Below are 20,517 nucleotides of genomic sequence, written 5' to 3'. Positions count from 1 at the left end.
TCAAAAGAGGAATTCCAGACTTTCCAAAGAAACACCCGGGCGCTATCACACCCCCGTATGATATCAACCATGACCTTGTGTTTGACCTTAAAGAGATCCCACCAGGTTTCCCGAATCCTGCTTAAGTCCAGCATGAAGCCACGGCGGTCACCGGCTGAGCTTCCTGGTGTCAGCGTGGGCGTGCAGTCAGTCCAAATCACACAGAGAACAACACAACACAAGATGCAACATAAATACTTTATGTTTGAACGAAATAACAACATCAATATTTCACGTATACATTCCATCGCCAGGAGAATCCATGCATTGCATAAGGAACAAGTGTAACATTAATATGCATAAAAGGCAACTTGAACTTACTCTTAAAGGGGACCTCTGGTGCTTTTCCACTTTTCTGACCTATAAATGTGGTATTTTCCTGTTAAACCGCTTCCACTTCGGGGGTTTGGACCTTGGGAGGTGAACTCTGAACTAAATTAGCACACCGATAGAAACCAGGGGAGCCTCAGGTGCGCCGTACCTGCACGTAGGAAATGTTCATGACAGCTAATTCACACATTTTGGATGAAATCAAGAGAAAACCATCCCATGCACAACAAATTGGTGAAGCCTGAGCAGCGCACAAAGTAGCCACTTCCAAACTTGATATTTATCAACCTAAATGCCTGTCTCACTCACGGTGCAACCAAAAATATAACACAATGTAACTGTAACATGTAACACAAATCATATACTTTTATTACCTGCAAGGCATGCTGGGTAGCCAGTAGAACAGAGTCAAGGTGGGCATTGGTGAGGTAGGGTCTTATGGTCATGATGGTGATCATCACGCAATAAAACGAGTCAGCAATAAAAGGTCCTGTGGATGGAAACGTCCACATGGACCTTAGAATTCTGAAATCATGGCTGGCCAATTTTGGGTCACATGATGCTGAATCAATGGCGTGCCTGTCAATAAAGGACCAAGGTGAGCCCTAACACGCGGACCGATGGCCTTTGCAGGCGCCATTAGCAGCTGTGCATGGCGTGGCCTCGGCGTGGCACTGCCAACGGCCAAAGTCGATATCAGCAGGTATTCCGATAGACACGTTGGTGACATGGGAGCAATGCGCCGAGGCGTGGCAGCGCTGCTTGTTTCAGCCGCCATTAGAGCAACACCGACCTGCAGTTAGTGACCTGCCAACGTGAGTAATGTCCGTCTCGTACACGCCCGTGTCCGCCAAAATATCAACACCTAAAACATCTTGAACAGTGTTGCTTTGGCTCACATAATAAAACACACAAGAGCGTCACGAAAGCGACTGTTGTGAGGTCGTGTTTGCCTGAAAGTCGTTACCACGGTGACGCTGGCCTGTCCAGCAAGTCCCGCTCAGCCCAGTTTGACCCGCGTGTCCCGGCTGTAGGCGAACACCTGCAGGAGAATAGCCACGTCCACGAGGATCTGGAGTGAACCGCACACCCAGAACTGCGATGGGCTTTGGTTCATCACAAAGTACGTGGTCTTGAAGACATCTCCGGCGGTCCACAGCAGCACCATCTTCACACTGGAGAGACATGGAGGCACCACGATCATAGTCGTCAATGGCAGCTGACTCAGCACACGTCTTAGTCCATAAACGTATCATTCACTAGAACCGCATACACGCACCCTGGAAATGTCAGCATATCCAGTTGCCATGGTAACGCTGCTCCGGCCGACTTCAACGCTGCCTTGAATGAGGTAGTTGGAAAGAAGCGGCAGCTTTGTCATGCGTGTTCTTAGAATGGCGTGTTCTTAGAATGGCGTGTTCTTAGAATGGCGTCCTCCGTAACCAGAACACCAAACCTGACGCTTTGGCCTCATAACTTCTACCCTGCGTATTACTGCCAGTACGACGATTATGGTGGATTATGTCGACTTGCTTTCTCCCGGGTACTCCGGTTTGGGTAATTGGCCGCTCCAAATTGTCCATAGAAGGAATGTGGGTGGGAATGGTTGTTAGGAGATGAGGCCAACCACACGGCGGTCATCACTGCTCCGATGGTCTTTTTCTTTTAGTAAGGTAATAATGTTGATGAAATATTACTTTGAATTAATTTCTTCCAAAATGTTGAATATACAAAGCTTGGAAATGTACAAAGAACAAGCTATTTTGTCCCATAGGACACCATGTAAATTCAATGACTCTGTCCGTGGTACCCACAAATATCAACACAAAATACACTGATAGAGAATAATGATACAATGCAAAATAAATATATTTTTCCATAAGTGCAAATCCAATAGTGTTTTTCACCTTTGTCAAAATGCTGGATTTTGCAACTTATTGGCCCCATGGCGGGCTATTTAGCAAATACATTTACAGTAACTACTCAAAAACCCAAGAACTCAGCTACTCTTAATTTATTGTGGATTTGTGTGATGGACAGGGAATCGAACCCACCGGTCTAACGACCATCTCCATAAACAGCATCCCTCTGGCTTCACATTCAGCATAAAAACTAAAAGATACTTCATGAAAAGCATTTAGCCTACAGTGGCGCTAGCTAGCATGATGCAAGCCCAGCGTAGGGAAGGAAATGCTTTAGAGAGAAGAGGAAGCAAGAGGGCCACTCCGTTTGATATCATCTTCATTGTGTCTCCACCTATGTTTCTATACATCCTTGGAATATTATATGGAATATTCATGCATCCATTCCCTCCTTTACATTCTCTGTCTCGCCTCACTTCCTGTCCACTTCCTTTATGTCGTACCCTTCACACTCTATGCTCTCGCATCGCTTCTTTCCCCGCCGCGGCCCCCCAGAGAGGGCGTACCCGTGGTATTAATGTAACATGACTTAGACTTTTTATTAGAGCTGACTGGGCCTGGGAGAGTGAAAGCCCATCAGTCATCAAAGAAATACATCATGGGAGGGGAGGGGGGGTCTCACAGAGGTGGGGGGGAGAGGACGGCGTCTGTCCGGCATGCACCGGGACGGACGAGGAAGCCACCAGAGACGGAGGGGGGAACGATACGGATGATGGGGAGCAGCCTAATGACCACGGGGATGTATGGACCGTACCATCCTTGAGCTGTCCTTGCAGAGTCAAACTCCCATCTCTCCCCTGGGCTCCCTTCGGGCACGGGCCAGGAAGGGAAGCAAGCCAAATGGAGGCAACTGTTTTTCTCCAGACCTGCCTTCCGAAATAGGAAATGTGGAGGTTAAATAAGTAACTTCAGCAACCAGGCTTTGGTGCTGATGTTGGTACGACTATTTTGGGGGGGGATTTTAGGACTCTATCTTGCCGTCTGTGTTGTATCATTCATAAAAGCCTGGCGTCTTCTGGAAGCTTTGGTCTTCAAAGGTTATCCAGGCTTTGAAGCAATTTCGGTCCAAAGTGAGATAACGGAGATAACGGCGTTCCCTGAGCAAGAGTGGACATGCCGGCAACACGGAAAACCCAATTTCCTTCCGTCAACACACGACACGCTGCGTGCCTCCGCTGTCCTTTCCTAAAGCCAAGCTGCAACCAGCAGTTTCACCTGCAGGCTTTAGTCGGGATAAGGCTGCCCCCCGCCCCCCACCCCCACCCCCCACACAGCCCCAGGCTGTCGGAGAAGTGCTGCTTTACGGCACGTGGGACTCCCTGACTTCTCCTGCTCCCCCAACAATTTAGACTTTAGCTGCTTCCACAAAGTACACAGAGGACTTCCAACTTTTATACTTTTATACTTTTAGTGTTTGCTCTGTCTACTTCCTTTAAAGAAACTTTGGTAAAACTTCACTTTTGGAGTACTGTACTGCCTTGTTAGAGTGACTTTCCATGAAGTAGGATTCCTTATTTATAAATAGAATATTTTTGCAGTTAGACCATAGAAAACCTGTTCACTACCTTCTAAATACATTTAAACATTAGAGCCCACCATATATGAAATAACACCCCTATAGTCACCTTTACACTGACATTAGCCAATTGAGTGGACATTATAGTTGAAAGGCTGGTGTAGACCCACGTCTTGATGATAAATAGTTACATTCCTCCACTGAAGTGATGATATCGCCTCAGCAGTATCAGTATCAGTATCAGTATCAGGCTCTGGAGACTCTTCCAAAGGCTCCCCTCCCCTCCCTTCAGGTGAGTCCTTTGCTCAAGAGACAAGCGGCAGTATTATTAAGGATAAGCCATGACTGTAATTACAGCAGCGGGTGGTCCGCCTGGTCTAGTCTCCAGGCCAGGCGGTCTCACTGAGACAAAATACCACTTGGGGGTCATTCATCTCTGGCGGGCATGCATACTTTCTCACGTTTAACTCTTTATCATGCCAGTCTCATTTAGCGCCTCCTGACGGGGGCGCATCCATCTCAGGCCGCCATCTTGACAACTGATGAAGGACCCTCAGAGCCAACGGCTGAATTTAGGCCCGAGTGATGCTTTGTTCCTGCACACGGAGATGGACTGATTAGGGTATTGATTGAGAAGACCGAGTGAGTGACTAGCACACGCACACACGCACACACGCACACACACACACACACACACACACACACGGTCCATAGCTAAGCCCAGCCTGGTACGGTCCACACACCAAGACCCAAGACACTCCATAGCTAAGCTGAGCCTGGTCAAGTCTCATCGATCGCCCTGACCTGACACCTTCATCAGAGCTAAGTGGTGAGAGATAAGGGAGGAAAGGGGCAAAATGGTGGCCGGCGTCCTGGAAGGGACGGAAATAAAAAGCAAGGCTGTGAGATGGATGAGGGTGGAGATGAGGGTGGAGATGAGGGTGGAGACGAGGGTGGAGACGAGGGTGGAGACGAGGGTGGAGACGAGGGTGGAGACGAGGGTGGAGACGAGGGTGGAGACGAGGGTGGAGATGAGGGTGGAGACGAGGGTGGAGATGAGGGTGGAGACGAGGGTGGAGACGAGGGTGGAGACAAGGGTGGAGACGAGGGTGGAGATGAGGGTGGAGATGAGGGTGGAGATGAGGGTGGAGATGAGGGTGGAGATGAGGGTGGAGATGAGGGTGGACGGAGGTGAGAGGAAAATGACACGAGATGGATGACAGGCTAGCCGGGTGTGGAAGTACAAATCTAGACCAGGGTGAAAAACCAAGCCATCCTGGTCGTTGGAGACCGGAGAGAGTCATGGAGAAAGTGAAGGAGGTCTCACTGTGTGCCGTGATGGGGGGCAGCCAGTAATTGTGACAAGCGTTGATCATCAGGGCGACCGTTGAGCAGACGAGTGAAAAGAGCAAATACTGGGATGGCGATCAGGTACAAGGACACAAAAACACCAACATGTCAAATGAAATGGATATGAAGTATCACCAAAGAAGTAACACCAAATAAACACGTTTTTATCACACAGATTGCTAATTTTACATTTATAAAATGGGGTGCGGGTGGGGGGTGGTTGCAGACAGCTGGTCAAAAATGATATTAAAAATGTAATATCATCAGCTGTTGGTGGTGGGGGGGGGGTAGAGAAGACATTAATTACTTTTCTTTTGACTTGTCTCATATGAACTTGAATGCATCATGCCATTTTTTTTGTTTCAGCACCGAAATCCAACCAGAACTTGGCTCAGTACTCAAAGTGGGGAGTGGGTCTGTTGACGGACTTCACTGCTTATGGGGGGGGGGGGGTCATACAACTTTAGCTATCCCTTTAATGCTCGTTTGCAATCAATTGCTTAGTCAATTTGTTTTGGTAAACATGAACACAAAAGGTGTCCAGTGTTTATGGAACATAAACACTTTTTTCATTTATAAGTCGCTCTGGAGTATAAGTGGCAGGGACAGCCAACCTATGAAAAAAAGTGCCACTTATAGTCCAGAAAATACGGTAAATATGAAAAATATGAAAAATGTTCTTCTATTCTATTCTTCTCTTAGGAAGGAGGTAAATGGTTCCAGCGTAGGGAATACGTCATGCACTTTTAATGGTTAGGATTTATATTTGGATGAGTCGTAAAAGAGACCGTACATGTGGAATTAGTCAATGAGCAATCCATCAATCGTACCACGGCCCCGAGCGTCTCCTCGTTATTCAACATAAGTTTGCATGTGCGCATCGGGATGATGCGCTGACGTATTCTGCTTCATGCATCTGTTTGCCCACACATGAGGGCGTGTGCAGGGCTTTAGCTGAAGCGGAGCTGCTGGCAGCCCCTTTTAAGTATGAATAATGCATGTTCATTGATCGTGCATGGGCATATGCAGAAAAGTTCCCAATACGTGAACGATAATGGATTCAGCCAAATGAAACAAAGGTTGGCTGAGGAGGAGGATGGGGCAGTTTGCCTGAAGATGTTTGGGGAATGGAAGCTGCTGTTAATAGCCTGTTATATAATGAGACAAAAAGATGTATCGGAACAAAGAGGAAGTGGAAATGAGCACGACTGCTGGCTTCTCTTCCACGCTGATCAAGTCATAAGTCATGACTTCATATCGTTTAGCGATACCAGCCTGTGTAGATCTATGAATATCAATCAATGTGGGAAGGCATCAACTGCCTCTCACTCTCAGGTTGGTATTACCCCCCCCCCCCCACCACCACCACTTTGAGGTGATCACAGTGTTTGCACCGTATCCTCTGGGGCCCCCCCCATAGAGGTTATTGGCCCCCCCAAGAGAAACATGAAACTGCTATTGAGATCTGCTCAGAATGGACAAAAAGAACAAGCTGTGATGATGGAGGTGAGGGAGAGCGTTCCAAGGACAAAACGCACACACATACACACACACACACACACACACACACATAACAGACCCACAACAGACCCACAAACGCATGGCTTCATGAATCAATTTCAGCACAGATTCAAGGTTCTAGTCGTCCATCCGTCCACGTGCAAAACAAAAGGCAGACACAGAAGACACGGAGACTCCACGGCCAGCTGAAGACCATCTGAAGAACCTCTACCACGCAGTAACCCGACTACCTGCTACTGTGTACAAATACTTCTTTGTGGGCATCCTTTCTGCAAGTCAAAAGCAATTTCATGAACCTTCCACGTCAGCGTGGACAAGAAGATCTGTGGGCGGCAATAGAAGAGAAATGAATGGAAATGAGCAAAACTGCCTTTTGAAAGGCGTCAGAGAAACAGAAAGACATGAAGAAGTATTGACATCCATAAAGGCAGTAGCAGTGTGGAAAGAAGAACTGCTTATTTATTTCAACTATGCTGGGTTATACAGGTGTAAAGGTCACTATAGGGGTACTATCTCCTGTCTAGAGGGCTCTAATATGGTAATGAAACTCATTTTAAAGGTTGTCAAAAGGTTTTCTATGAGCTAACTAAAGAAATATTTGATTCATAAATGAGGAATCAAACTTCATGGAAAAAATCCAGTTTCAGGTTATAAAATATTTTGATGTTTTGACATGAAAATGTTTCCGTGTGGATAGCCCATCTTGGCGTTTGACTGGTTCTCCACCAGCATTCCTGTTCTACATGGCCAAATAGGAGAACCTTTGATGGTATATTCGTGGTATCTCCTCCTCACCCACAGTAAAAAGAATAAAAGAGCTTTCTCTGCACCTCATCATGTTCATCGTCATGTTCATCATCATGTTCCTCATCATGTTCCTCGTCATGTTCATCATCATGATCACCGTCATGTTCACCATCATGATCATCATCATGTTCATCATCACACGGTCCAAAAGTGCCATGTCGGCAGATTTTAGCCATCCAGGTTCATTTCAATGTCAAAAAGAATAGCCTCGTGATGAAGAAAGTTGTATTATTCCAAGTCTTTATGGCTGAATGAAAGTATTCCCCCGTCCTAAGTGGATAATCAATGGGCATATTAGCATAATATTGAGCATGCAGGAAGTTTAGCATACATATGAGTTTGGGAGGATAAAACGCTGGACTTTGTCATCAGTCATCTTGGCGCCCTAATGGAGTGTTATTGCACATTTCATCTTGGGCAAGATGGTCGCCGTGAGCAGAAGGGATGCTCGTACGAAGCCCAGCTGTAACCCTTGAGGACACTTTAAGTGAAATGGGGCACATTGACCATGAAGAACCTCAGGCCGTGGGAACAGTCTAACGTATTTAAGCACATGGCTGCCCCGCGTTTAAACTCCATCCTGTACGGACCCGTTTGTCACGGCGTAGGCTCTTTGTTTGGGGTCTGGGTTTTGCCCCACGATGCGGTACGTGTCTTATGTGCAACACCGTACAAAAGCTGAGGTGGAATTGGAATAACAAATGTGGACAAAGTGAGGTTCCACGGTGTAATGTATATTTATAAATATATATATTTATAAATATAATGAAGGATGCGTGTTTGCTTTCTTTAATCCATCCCCGGACGTCCAGCAGTGAGTCGTTTCTCTCACAATTTTAATCCTGAATGCACTGCAGGACCTGCCTGTATAAACAGCTACTGACTTGGTATGGCTGGAGCCCACCCCAGGCCGCCAGCCAAAGGCAGCATATTGAGATCATGAAGATATGAAGGATTAAACCCAGCACGATGAGGCTAGGCAACGTCTGACCTCTCGGTGCCGTACCTCATGCCTTTGGTGGAGCGGTTGTGGAAGTTCTGCAAAAGCTGCGGGAGGCCCAGCATGGCCTCCAACATCACGGCCGTGGAGCCCAGCATCTCCACGAAGACGGCGTAGTCCAGCAGCAGCATGGTGACCACTGCACACAGGACACTGAAGCCCAGACAAAACAGGAGGTAGTCCTCCAGTGCAGTCCACCTCCAGAAGTAGCGTGGATCCAAGTCTGAAGGGGGCAGAGTGGAATGGAGAAGAGCATCAAGAACAGGAAGTAAGCCGATGGAAAGCAGGAAGGAATAGAAGAAGATAAAATTTGACATTGCCATGACCTTGGAATCAACTAGCCTAGGGTGAAATTAGGCTGGATATTTCCAAAGTTTATTACTTTAAGTTAAAAGCCGTTTTTCCGCTCAGGCTTCCATTTATCTTGTTTGGATTTTGAAAATGGCAGACAGACAAATAAAAAGATCACAGCGATGCAAAGCGCCTGCTTTTTCCTTTCAAGAGTTTTTATTCCCTTCTTGAATGGACAAGGAAGCAAGGATCATACTAAGTCAAAAGGTTCAATGACAAGCAGGGGTGTCCAAACATTCAGTTCATTGAAATAAGTTCCGTCATTTTCGTTCTTTTTTGTATCCACTCGGTGACGCCCAAACGCTCGAGCACACGTTTTCTTGCTAATGCACTTTTTGGGTGGTTTTGTTTTCTTTCATATTTAGGGTCTGACAAAATAAAGGATCAGTTAAGTCGCCGCTGAAGGCACAGGAGGGTTAGAGAATAAAATTTAGATGCATCTTTTAATTTGACCCCCCTACACATGACACTGATGACATTGGTGATATTGATGATATGACATTGATGATATGACATTGATGATATGACATTGATGATATTGATGACATTGATGATATTGATGACATTGATGATATGACATTGATGATATGACATTGATGATATTGTATGAAGTTGAATAAAACCAGCATCTTTGTCATTTCTTATTCATGGATGAGGAGTCGTGACAAAGCAGCCGATATCGAGCGAGGGACGCTTTAATAAGAGCACATTCATTAAATCGGGGACTCGCGGTGTGACGTGTTTCCAAGGTGCACTCGAGGACGCCCCCCCAAATATTGTTTTTAATCAACTTGGAGTTTTTTTTATCCTTAAAATGTCACCAAATGCAGCATAAGCGTCTGGAAAAGCAGCGGAGGACGTTTCAGTTCCTTTGGAAGAAACTAGGATTTATTCCCACCAACGATCCAGTTGGCTCTAGGAATGTTATGGATAACCTGTTTGGGGGGGGTGTCTAATAAGATCCAGACTAAGTCACTAGATTTGCCTATATGTAATATAACATAGTGTAGCACGTTGCTAAGGTGTACTCGGGTTACCAAGCATGCTTTGCGGTGTCATTTTGTGTCCAAGTATTTCTTTTGCTGTCCGTGTGCTCCACCTACTGTACACTCACTGACAGGGAGGGGGTTGGGGGGGCAGGTACCACCAAGTGTATTGGTGGTGGTCCACATTTACGACAATAAAAAATGAATGTTTAAGAAAGGCCGGTGGTGGTGTGCTCAGTTGCCATGGAAACTGCCAAGGTGATATACTGCTGACAACATGGCCAAGTAATGACAATGTTAGCTGTCACAGCAACATTAGCAGCGGCTGCCAGGAGCAAAGAGTCAAAGTGCTCAGTCACCCCCCCCCCCAGCTTTAAAAACTGGTTTTTAATCTTAAGTCTGCTGTCAAATATAATCTGGTGTGGGTTCCCTCCGTAATGTCTGCCATGGCTTCGGCTGAGCTGCGTCTGCCTTTTGCGTCTCGGATATCAGCGTGGAGGCGTCTCGCCGCGAGCCCACGGTGGCGTGTTTGTGGCAAACGGCGGACGTGATTAATAGCTTTATTAGCTAGAGCTACAAAACATGCATTGCTCACCGCTGACAACACCGGGACCGGCCTTTCAGTCACAGTACAGGACCAGCATGGACTCCTGGGCCTTACTGGTCTAACCTAAACTAGGACACTGAAAGGAGCCAACACAAAGTGAACTCTGTAAACTTTTGCCTGTATATTAATTTCTGCCATGTAGGCTTCCTTATTCAGAAATGGCATCTTTTTCTGTTTATGACCTTCTAAACAGGTTTTGACATTAGAGCCCTCTAGACATGAACTAACACCCCTATAGTCACCTTTACACTCATATTAGCCAACATGGTGACACAATAAGAGTAAATAATCCATTCATCCATTCATTCAAATGACACTCCTGCTCTTGTGTGTTGCTAGAAATGTGTTCCCTGGGGGTGCAGAGTGGCGGACGGACAGGAAGTGGTGTCAGAGTTGAGTTTTAGCCTAGCGTGGGTTAGCCTGTGTTTTTGAGGGATTTGCATTCACGTTGCGAGATCATTCAAACCTAAAACTGTTGTTCCGGTCATCTAGTTTGGTATTTGAGCCTCACCGTACTTTGAGGTAGCAGTAGTGACATCTAGTGACCGGAGAAGAATACTACACATCATTTGTGTAGTTTTCTGAATGCCTTATGTTTGGATTATCGTTCATTTTCACATTTTATGGTTGAAAATGCTTCAATTTAGGCCAAAAATATGTAAGATTTGCTATAACATGCATATATAACATGCATATATTTTTACTAATAATAAGCCATATTCAACCAAATTGATTAAAATTGAAAATGTAAAGCAGCGAGGGATGACTGTAATTCCTAACATGGATTTGGCAACACAAAACTAAAGTACTGCGCTAAAGCGCTTCCACTTTGCTAGCATGCACTCTGGTCCATTTGCACATCTCCAGCAACACGCCTACTTCCTGTTTTCCGTCTCCGGCCTTTCCTGCTTTCCATGTTTACATCACATTGCTGGGAAAAGCCTTGCATCATTCATGAGAGCATCCCTTTTATTTTTCCAGCGCTCACTTCATACATCATGCCAAGCGTCCACTCCCTGACCGGCGCTCTTCCTCCCACTCCGAACTTTACCATGTGACCTCCAAAGATGGAAGGTGCCCACGGTGAGTCACGCCAACGACAGCGTCCGTGCGTCATTCCAGTAGATGTATGAAGGCTACACCGCAGGCGTCGGCCATTAGGCCCGGCGGCGAGAGAGGAGAGGTGAGCGGAGGCGCGAAGACGGAGACAAAGATGGAGAGTGACAGCTTAAGGGAGCGGAGGACACGCTGACTCAGCACCGTGAGCCTGCCAGCAACGCCATGGAAGGATGGCTGCTGGTTGGAAGACGTGTGAAAGTTCTTTGACGTTCTTGTTGGCTGCTCTGTTCAGCGAATGCCACGTCAAACTTGTCATGTCTGTCAATCATACCGTACATACTCACAGCTATACCAGTATTAGCTATACCAGTATTAGCTATACCAGTATTAGCTATACCAGTATTAGCTATACCAGTATTAGCTATACCAGTATTAGCTATACGAGTATTAGCTATACGAGTATTAGCTATACCAGTATTAGCTATACCAGTATTAGCTATACCAGTATTAGCTATACCAGTATTAGCTATACCAGTATTAGCTATACGAGTATTAGCTATACCAGTATTAGCTATACCAGTATTAGCTATACCAGTATTAGCTATACGAGTATTAGCTATACGAGTATTAGCTATACCAGTATTAGCTATACCAGTATTAGCTATACCAGCATTAGCTATACGAGCATTAGCTATACGAGCATTAGCTATACGGCCATCCCTCCTTTATCCCCATCGTGATAAGTGGATTTCCGTGAAGTAGGATTCCTCATATTAAATCATATTTTTTTTTATGATTTCCGATCTAAAAAAACACCTTTAACTCACGTTACGCAATATAGTCGGCATAATAATTTTCTCTGTGAGCAGACAGGAAGTGACATCAGGGGTTCAGAGTTGAGTTTTAGCTTAGCATGGTTTACTGCAGAAACAGTGGCCCATATTTTTTAAAATTAAGGATTATTGCTGCTGTTAGATTATTAAAACCTGCAATAAAAGCCTGTTGTTGTGGCGATCAAGTCAAGTTACAATAACATTACTGACCCCTAGTGACCAGTGTATAATACTACATATAATACTACATAGTATAGTTTAGAAACAGCCCCCATGTAAGACCGATTGATCGATTTGGTGTTCACTGTGGTTCATAAACACACCACATTATTATCTTATTATGCGCAAATGCGTACATTGCTCTTGTACGACTGTGACGGTGTACTTGAACACACCTCTGATTGAAAAGGTCAAATACCATCTCACGGAATATATATGATGGCAGAAGTAATATTTTTTTTTTTCCGTCAAGTTTCACCGGGAGCATCCGGGGCGCTGTGCAATTATTTTTACAGAGAGTCATTCCGACCTCTCTCTTTCTCTCTGGGGTTGTTTCTGTGCCGTGAAGAGCAGATGTGAGATGGTTTGAAGACATAGCAGGTAAGACGGGGAGGGAAGGAGGGAAGGGGGGGGGGCACATTGACTGAAAAAGCGTCCACTCATGTGATTGGTGGATGATTGATGGGAGCATCCCTGCTTTCTGGTTATATTGTTACTATACACACATGATTGTTTCTATAGACACACAAACACACACACACACCTTTGACTGGCTTATTGTGTGTTTTGCATACAAATGAGGTCTAACACATTGAATTAGTAAGTAGCACAAATAATAATAATAATAAATCCCATTCATGCGACCAACAGAGATCCTTTTATATAAGCTGGAAACGACAACAGTCACTACATGTTTTTAATTCCGCTTTGTGTGTGTGTGTGTGGGGGGGGGGGGTGACAGCAGTGGATAAAGCCATAAACCGCACAATGCCCCCCCCCCCCCCCCCCCCCCACCGCATCTTTCAAGCTTTGATGTTTAATCCAGTTTCCAATTTGTTGCTTCACTGCCCAATTTCTCACAAATGTATTATTTTGTTATCTTTTGTACAAAGTGAATAAAGCAAACAAATGAAGATTCAGGCCGAGGCCCACATTGTATCACTGCCGCCGTTCCTCTAAGCAAACCTGTGTGCTGGCAACCTTTTATGCAGACTCCTCACAGGGGCTGTGGGGACAGCTCTAATTATATCCAATTATCATATCTCATTATACGGCCATTTGTTGAACACAACATCGACGTCTGTGTGGTCTTCACCCGTGGAAGGAGAACTTGGAGGTGAAGTTGGTGGTTAAGTAGTGAGCTCCAAGGAGGATCCATTTACAGAAAAATCTCCTTAATTATTATAAAAAGTGTGAAATTACACAAGTGGATCGTTTTTGTGTTATTTGTCTTTCAGCCAGATGATCAGATTGTGACAATCTGGCTACCTGACACCAAATTTGGGCTCTTGGGGCTACTGTAGTTCCCATTTGTGGACTACACTACATCATCAGGTGTGTGAAGGCTATCCAAATACAAAGGTTCCTCCAAATGTCTCCTTTATTTGTAACGTCTTATGTTCTGGGTTGCAGGCAACAGTAGCAAAGGTCAAAATATATGAGCTCTTTCTGGCTCGATAGACGTGTAGGGGAGACGCCAAAGTTGGCGAGCTGCAGGAAGTGACCTTGCAGAGGTTGAAGGAGTTGCTGATAGGGAGGAAGGAATTAAAAAGGTGACGCATCACTGGAGCGTTTTACTCTTCCTAACATATGGCAGGAGAACATGGCGGAGACAGAGGAGCAGGACATCCAATTAACCACTATTGGACCCCCCCACCCCCCGATTATACTTGTTCTGTCTCCCTCATATCATATTGTTCACACAGGCACAACTAAAAGGGTGAAGGACAAACCACTGAATTCAACCCTTTCTGGTATTAGCTTATGCTAACTCATATCCTTGTCTTTGCTATTAAAAAAACATACACACTTCCTGACGGAGTCAAAGTTAAGCCTTGTGTGTGAAGGTGACGGATATGATAATAATCTATGGTAATAATCAGTCGTTGACCAGGGGGAGGAAACCTGAGGTGGAGATAACAGCACGGTGCCCCCAACTAGGTGGGACGCATCATCAATGGGGGGCTTTCTTCCTCGCCTGATAAGCGGGTGTAAATCACAGCAACACATCAGGGACTATTATTGGAGGAACAACAACAAGGTGACCTTCCATCAAACATGTTGACCTTCACAGGGGAGATGATGGTTGTGAATCCAAAGCAGTCCAGGTGAGGAGGACTTCAGTACAAAAGATGACACCATTACTGGACGCATGATGTTATTGTTATAAGTACATCATGGTCAATCATAAACAACCATGTCAGACATCTTGTATGCAATATACCACCCTTGTGCCATTTTTGGAATCCAACCTGGGCTATTTCAGCGTCAACCACCACCAACGGCTTCCATATGGTCCACAAGTTTTGTGGTTAAAATGTTGTTTATGCTGCAAAATATTGCATGTCTACCCTTGCTTGTTAGCACGTGTTCAGATGCCCCCTCAGGGTGGAATTACCCTCACCCAGCTCAAGAGCACAGTAATTAGCACAGCAGGGCCTGATTAAAAGTTATTATTTCGATGGGGAGCCAACTGACCTTCATGTGTCTACATTGTTGTCATATCCAGTATATACAGTATATACAGTATATACAGTATAGTACACGTTTGTCTATCGTCGTATTCCCTAAAGATGTCATACTAGTAGAGTAGAGCTTCTGCTATGCCTTTTGTGGTTATACTTTAAACACCTCTAATTTCATGGTCAGCTGGAGTTGATAGCTCAGCAGATCTCCAACGTTAACAGGATGTGGAGAGATGTCATCAACAGAAAATGCCAAGACGACCACTGTATGCACACGTGCAGGTTGGCCCTCACGTAACTGGATATGTTGCTGAAATATAGTACTGCTGTGTATGATATGCACGGAAACGAGGAGCATGCAACACCATGAGTGCCGGAGGGTTTTAAGTTGGACTCCATCACCCCCCCCCGTGATGGGGGTGGAATCAGGGAGCAACGAGCAACAAAGCCTGAGAGAGTGAAGGAGGCATTGTTGGGGCTGAGCTCATTTCAGTTGATCTGAATGAGGAGAATAATGAGCTTAAAGCTCCGAGGCTTGTGTGTCTATCACGGCTCCTCCTTGACATTGCAGAGTCAAGGACCGGCGTGCTAAGCTTCCCACAATGGCACCAGTTGGCACCAGTTGGCACCAGGAGAAGTCAAAGCAAAAGGATGATCATTAAGGCATCCTGGCTGAAGTACGGCGAACTGTAGTATTCCTCAATATGTACTTTCAACACAACTCATTCCACAGTACAGTAAAGGGCGAGGGGATTGGCTGAAGGACATCAACAGACGGCTCCGTACGCAACCGTGGAAACGGTGACATTTTGAGGCTGCGCTTGAGGTCATTTAGGGCCGACGTGGCTCAAGTGGTGAAGGTGCCACTTGGACATTCCTGTGATGGATCTTTAAGGTGTGACTTTCCATTATCACCCTGGAATGTGAAAGTAGCAACATTACGGAGTATTTGCTGGAACTGATTGAGGTGGACTACATTTGGGTCCGAGGAGGCCTTTTAGAAAGGATTGATGACGGTATTCGGACGTCTGACACGGGAACATGGAATCACACGTACGTAAGACGCGTTGTCTTCAGACGCACACACTCAGCCGTTACGTTGACATTGATGTGTTTGTCTGGCTTTGCGTCCAATGTTGGCCTAATTGGGCAGAAAATCCAGTCCAGATTGACACGTACACTTCATAAATTGCCGGGTTGTCAGGGCGGAACCCCTGGAAATGACTGTGAAAATGGCCTTTCATCAATACTCCATCAGGGAACAGGCTGTGAATTACAATTATAGACATTCAATTTCAGTGAAGGACGGAATGTCATCGTTAAAATATGTTTTTCTATGCTGGCCACTCCCAGTTACAAACAGCTGATGCTTTCAACTACGGTGGGATGAAAAGGTCATTTTAAGACTTTCATTTATAAATCTCATATATGTTGGAATCAGCACCATCATTGGGCATTGAACCATTTTGGGAGACACTTTGATATTTTTATATATTTTTGTCTTTTTCTGTAAAAAAAAAAATCAAATCAGTCTTCCCTCTCCATATTTTCTAGTTGAATATGGCCGAGTAGTAAAAAAAAAAAAATGCAGATGTATTGAAATTGTACATATTTTTGCCTAAATGAAGCATTTTCAAGCAAAAAAGATTAAACACTTTAATTGTAAATGTAGTATTCTACACTGGCCACTAGGTGTCATTAATGTTGCAGTGACACAAGCACCAGACTTGACCACTCAAGCAATATTATATGTTGTATATATATATATATCAGGTTAAAATTATTTCACTACAGGCAAAATAATAACAACATAATATAGTAATAGTCATAATAATAATAACAAAAAATACAAAATAAATACCAAAAATACAAAAAAAAACTTAAATTATATTAGGGAAGCAGGAAGTGAACAAATGTAACAGTTAGTGATTGTAAAAGTACCAGATGGAGGGGTAGGATTTAATAAGCTTTGCTTCTTCCTACTCCTTTTGGACATGTGGAACTGGGAACTGATTATGGGATGCACTCAATTGTAATCTGTAATATTGATTGTGGGATCAACATGCTAACCACATTTCAGCTTTTTGTCGTCACATTCTGCCTCACTGCTCCATTTTTTCATTAAAATTTGTAAAAATTATTTTTATATTGTGCCACGGGCCAATCAAAAAAACCGAGCCGCAGCCCCTTTGAACGCTTTTGCTCGACCGCAATCTTGTGCCGCAAAGCTGCTCATCTTAGAAAAAGGAATGAATGAATGAATGTCATCAAAAATACACGCTGCAATCATAGCTCTGACATGTAGAGCAAAAATAGCAGCACTTCCAAGTGATTGCAGGCGTGACTTATTGATTAGACATGCAAAACTGTCTAGTCAGCCCCCCCAAAACACGCTTAGATTTACACTTTGAATGGCAACACACGCTGGAACTCTTAAACAACTTCCTCCATCTAAAAATCTACAATGAGAAATAAAACCTTCAAAGCATACGATTATTTCCACAAGTTGACCCTGTAAGGAATTAGATTCCATTCCCATTCCTAAATGATTCCATGCCAGCCATCCAAGAGAAGGAAGTGTTAAAGACCCGACTGACTTCATTCACCTTGCCAATTAAACAGTCACCAGGAGATAACCAAACACCTTGAAGGTACCCGAACGTATTCCTCTATCGTGGAAGCCATTGCCCGTCTGCCAAGTGTGGATGGTTGGTGCGTTTCAGTGCTCGAGTTCATTACAGCCAATTTGTCCTGCCGCTTTGCTGCCTGAGTGTTGCAGATAAGGCTGAGTGACACGGTGATCGCGCTCCGCACTGCACCACTCACACTTGGTGCATGGGTCCAAGTCCCCCAGGATCATTCATTCATTCATCTTCCCCACTGCTTATTCTGCTGGGGGTCATGGAGGACCTTCAGCCCATCCACACTGACCACAGGTAGACAAAAACATCATAAAATAAAATAACATCCTGTATGCAATATTTCTTGCCTCTTTAAGTCAGGATGAAAGAAATGCATATTTGCAAGTCAGGAAGAAGAGACATAATATATATTGCACAGCTAACATGAAATTTAAGTGAGCAAAAAGAGCTTAGTGGATGAATAATGTGTGGGGTAATCAATCTTCCATTTATGGTCTGAGAAAGAAGTTAGATAAAAATTCATTCTCAGCCGTCATATTCCTGCTCATTGAGCAGGAACAAAACCTCCAGCACAGCAGAAAGAATGGATTTATGAGGCTAACTGGGAAAAAGTTCATGTAGTGTCATAATGTGACTTGTAATGTGTTTGTGTCCTCCATCAGGAGCTCCTCACATTCATTTACTTTGGATGTTTGGGAGGAATGGCTTCATGAGGGGTTTATCCTTTGGTAAATACTGCCCCCTGCTGGCCAGGAAAAGCATAGCTACAAATACATATACTGTATTACATCCTGATCTAGCACATTTCTAGCCTGCTCTTTACGATGGGGGGCAGACATTTTTGTTTAAAAAAAATCAATAAAAATATTTTAAAAATCAATAAAAAATGTAAAATTATTTAGGTGAGCTTAAGAACATTTTTGAACATTTGCATATTTGGAAATCATGTTGTCACAAGTGAGGAGGTTATTCCCATGGTGTTGTCTCCACGGACATAGCAGTGGCTTTAACTGGAAGGTTGCTCTCATCTATTCTTGTTCGGACCCCCCTCCCCCATCAGTGCCACATTCCGTGAAACCGGACCTCGGACATCTACTGAACGAGCATGGCCGTGGTGTATTTATGTCTCCATAAAGACGTGACATGTCATCGTAATGAAGACAACGCTAAGCGGCTAACCTGCAAGTCGGTGTTGCTTTGTGCTCACACGGTTGGCGTTGTGGACCGTGCTGCAGAGGTGGAGCATCGCAAACATGGTGAGGATCATCACCACGCTCTGGAGCAGCAGGGTGACCTCAAACTGCTTGCCTATCCTGCACAGATGCAACCAAAACATCACTCATATCTCCCATATGAACCATTCATGACCACCCTTACCAGAAGAAGATGCGCAGGATGTTGGCGAGAAGCAACACCAGACACACTCTGGTGGAGAATCCCTCAGTGTTGCTGCTCCTCTGGATCTCCTGGTATTGGGGTACGTAGGGCAGGGATCCTCCAAACACCATGAGGCAGGACGCCAGCCAGGACAGCAGCATCCACGACCCTTCCATGTCCTCCTCCTGGAGAGCATCCATCCTTCAAGGAGATCAGCAGCATCCAAGGAACCTGTGAAACAATATTGTGAAATATGACCATTTCATCTGCAAATCCCTCCATCCTTCCCCAAATGTTCTCAATTTGTTTCTCATCATATTGTCTATATAATATTTCAACTCCATGCTCATCAAATATTATTTTCCCTCATAATATTATGATTTTATTCTCGTATGCATTTTTTCTCTTATTTTTACCATTTTTTTAACCTTCAAATATGTTGACTTTATTTAGTAAAATTACTGCTGATTTTTTTTATTTTTGTTTTCTAGCTTTCTTGTTAAATGACATTTTTGGAATGTGCTGCAGGCCAAAAACAGCCACGGGCCGCACTTTGGACACCCCTGATCTAAGGCATTTTTTCGGGATCTGAGTAGAAGCAAGGGCGGAAAACGGGGGTGGGGGGGGGTGGTAGTCCACACAAAATAAGTAACCAGAGTCAGCTGACGGGGCACACAGTACGGCTTTAAAGCAAGCCGCCCTCATGCTAGGGAACCAGAAAAACAGCTTGGGCAGGTTCTTTGGGACCAAATGTTAAAAAGTCAAAGCAGGGGGTCACAGGGGGTCACTGCAGACGATGTTACACAACCAGCAATAACAACCACCCATAATCCATGAAACCATGCAATGAGCACCCTCATATATCCATCCAGAGTGTCTTCCATATTGTTATGAATGAATAATGTATATGTGAAGCTATTGGGTCTGCATGGACAGGGAAAGCCTTGTTGCATAATCACAGCATAACTCCATGGGGTTGGGTCACTCGTGTTTGAACTGAGGTAGAGGTAAACAACACACAAGCTAGCCCAAATATGGTGACATATAGTTGCTACAACAATACAGAAATATCAGCACGTGCTTTGATAGAAATATAGAAATATAGAAGTAGAATGATATCGCAGTGATTTGACTTTACCTGGCGTCTTTATCCACTTTTCCTAATGAGATAGATAGTTGGTGCTTCTTCAAAGTTTCCACTGACACCTCCACTCTCCACCCCAAACTCCAGGAGGGGGGCACGCCGACAAGCGCACACACGCACACACACGCACACGCACACTCCGCGCTCCTTATGTGGGTGCCAAATAGTGCGGCCAATTTATCGGGAAAAATACAAAGATAGAACACGGCTTCACATCCTGACTAATGGCTCCTCAAGTACAGCAAATACAGTAAAAAAAACCCAACAACAAAAAACTACACACTCCTGCTCGTGTTCCTTCTTGAAAAACACAAAGTCCCACATTCCTTTGAGTGCAGCGCTCAACTCT

At 44.7% G+C, this 20,517-nt stretch overlaps 1 protein-coding gene across 1 annotated transcript; it reads right to left on the bottom strand.

Annotated features, from left to right (window-relative positions):
* Positions 1 to 116: 116 nt before the first annotated feature.
* LOC131138885 (solute carrier family 66 member 2) lies at positions 117 to 20,294 on the bottom strand. Its single transcript, XM_078791170.1, has 6 exons — positions 20,163 to 20,294; positions 19,025 to 19,255; positions 18,827 to 18,960; positions 8,492 to 8,708; positions 744 to 1,544; positions 117 to 520 (listed from the first exon to the last, which is right to left on the bottom strand). Exons 2-5 carry the CDS (start codon positions 19,222 to 19,224, stop codon positions 1,370 to 1,372), a joined length of 726 nt encoding a protein of 241 aa, XP_078647296.1. The 5' UTR covers positions 19,225 to 19,255; positions 20,163 to 20,294; the 3' UTR covers positions 117 to 520; positions 744 to 1,369.
* Between the last annotated feature and the right edge of the window lie 223 nt (positions 20,295 to 20,517).

The sequence above is a fragment of the Doryrhamphus excisus genome, linkage group LG6, assembly GCF_037039965.1.
Source record: "Doryrhamphus excisus strain RoL-2023G ecotype Guam linkage group LG6, RoL_Dexc_Guam_v1.1, whole genome shotgun sequence".
Classification (NCBI taxonomy): Eukaryota; Metazoa; Chordata; class Actinopteri; order Syngnathiformes; family Syngnathidae; genus Doryrhamphus; species Doryrhamphus excisus.
The sequence above is the reverse complement of the archived record's forward strand: the minus strand, read 5'-3'. Positions and strand labels throughout refer to the sequence as shown.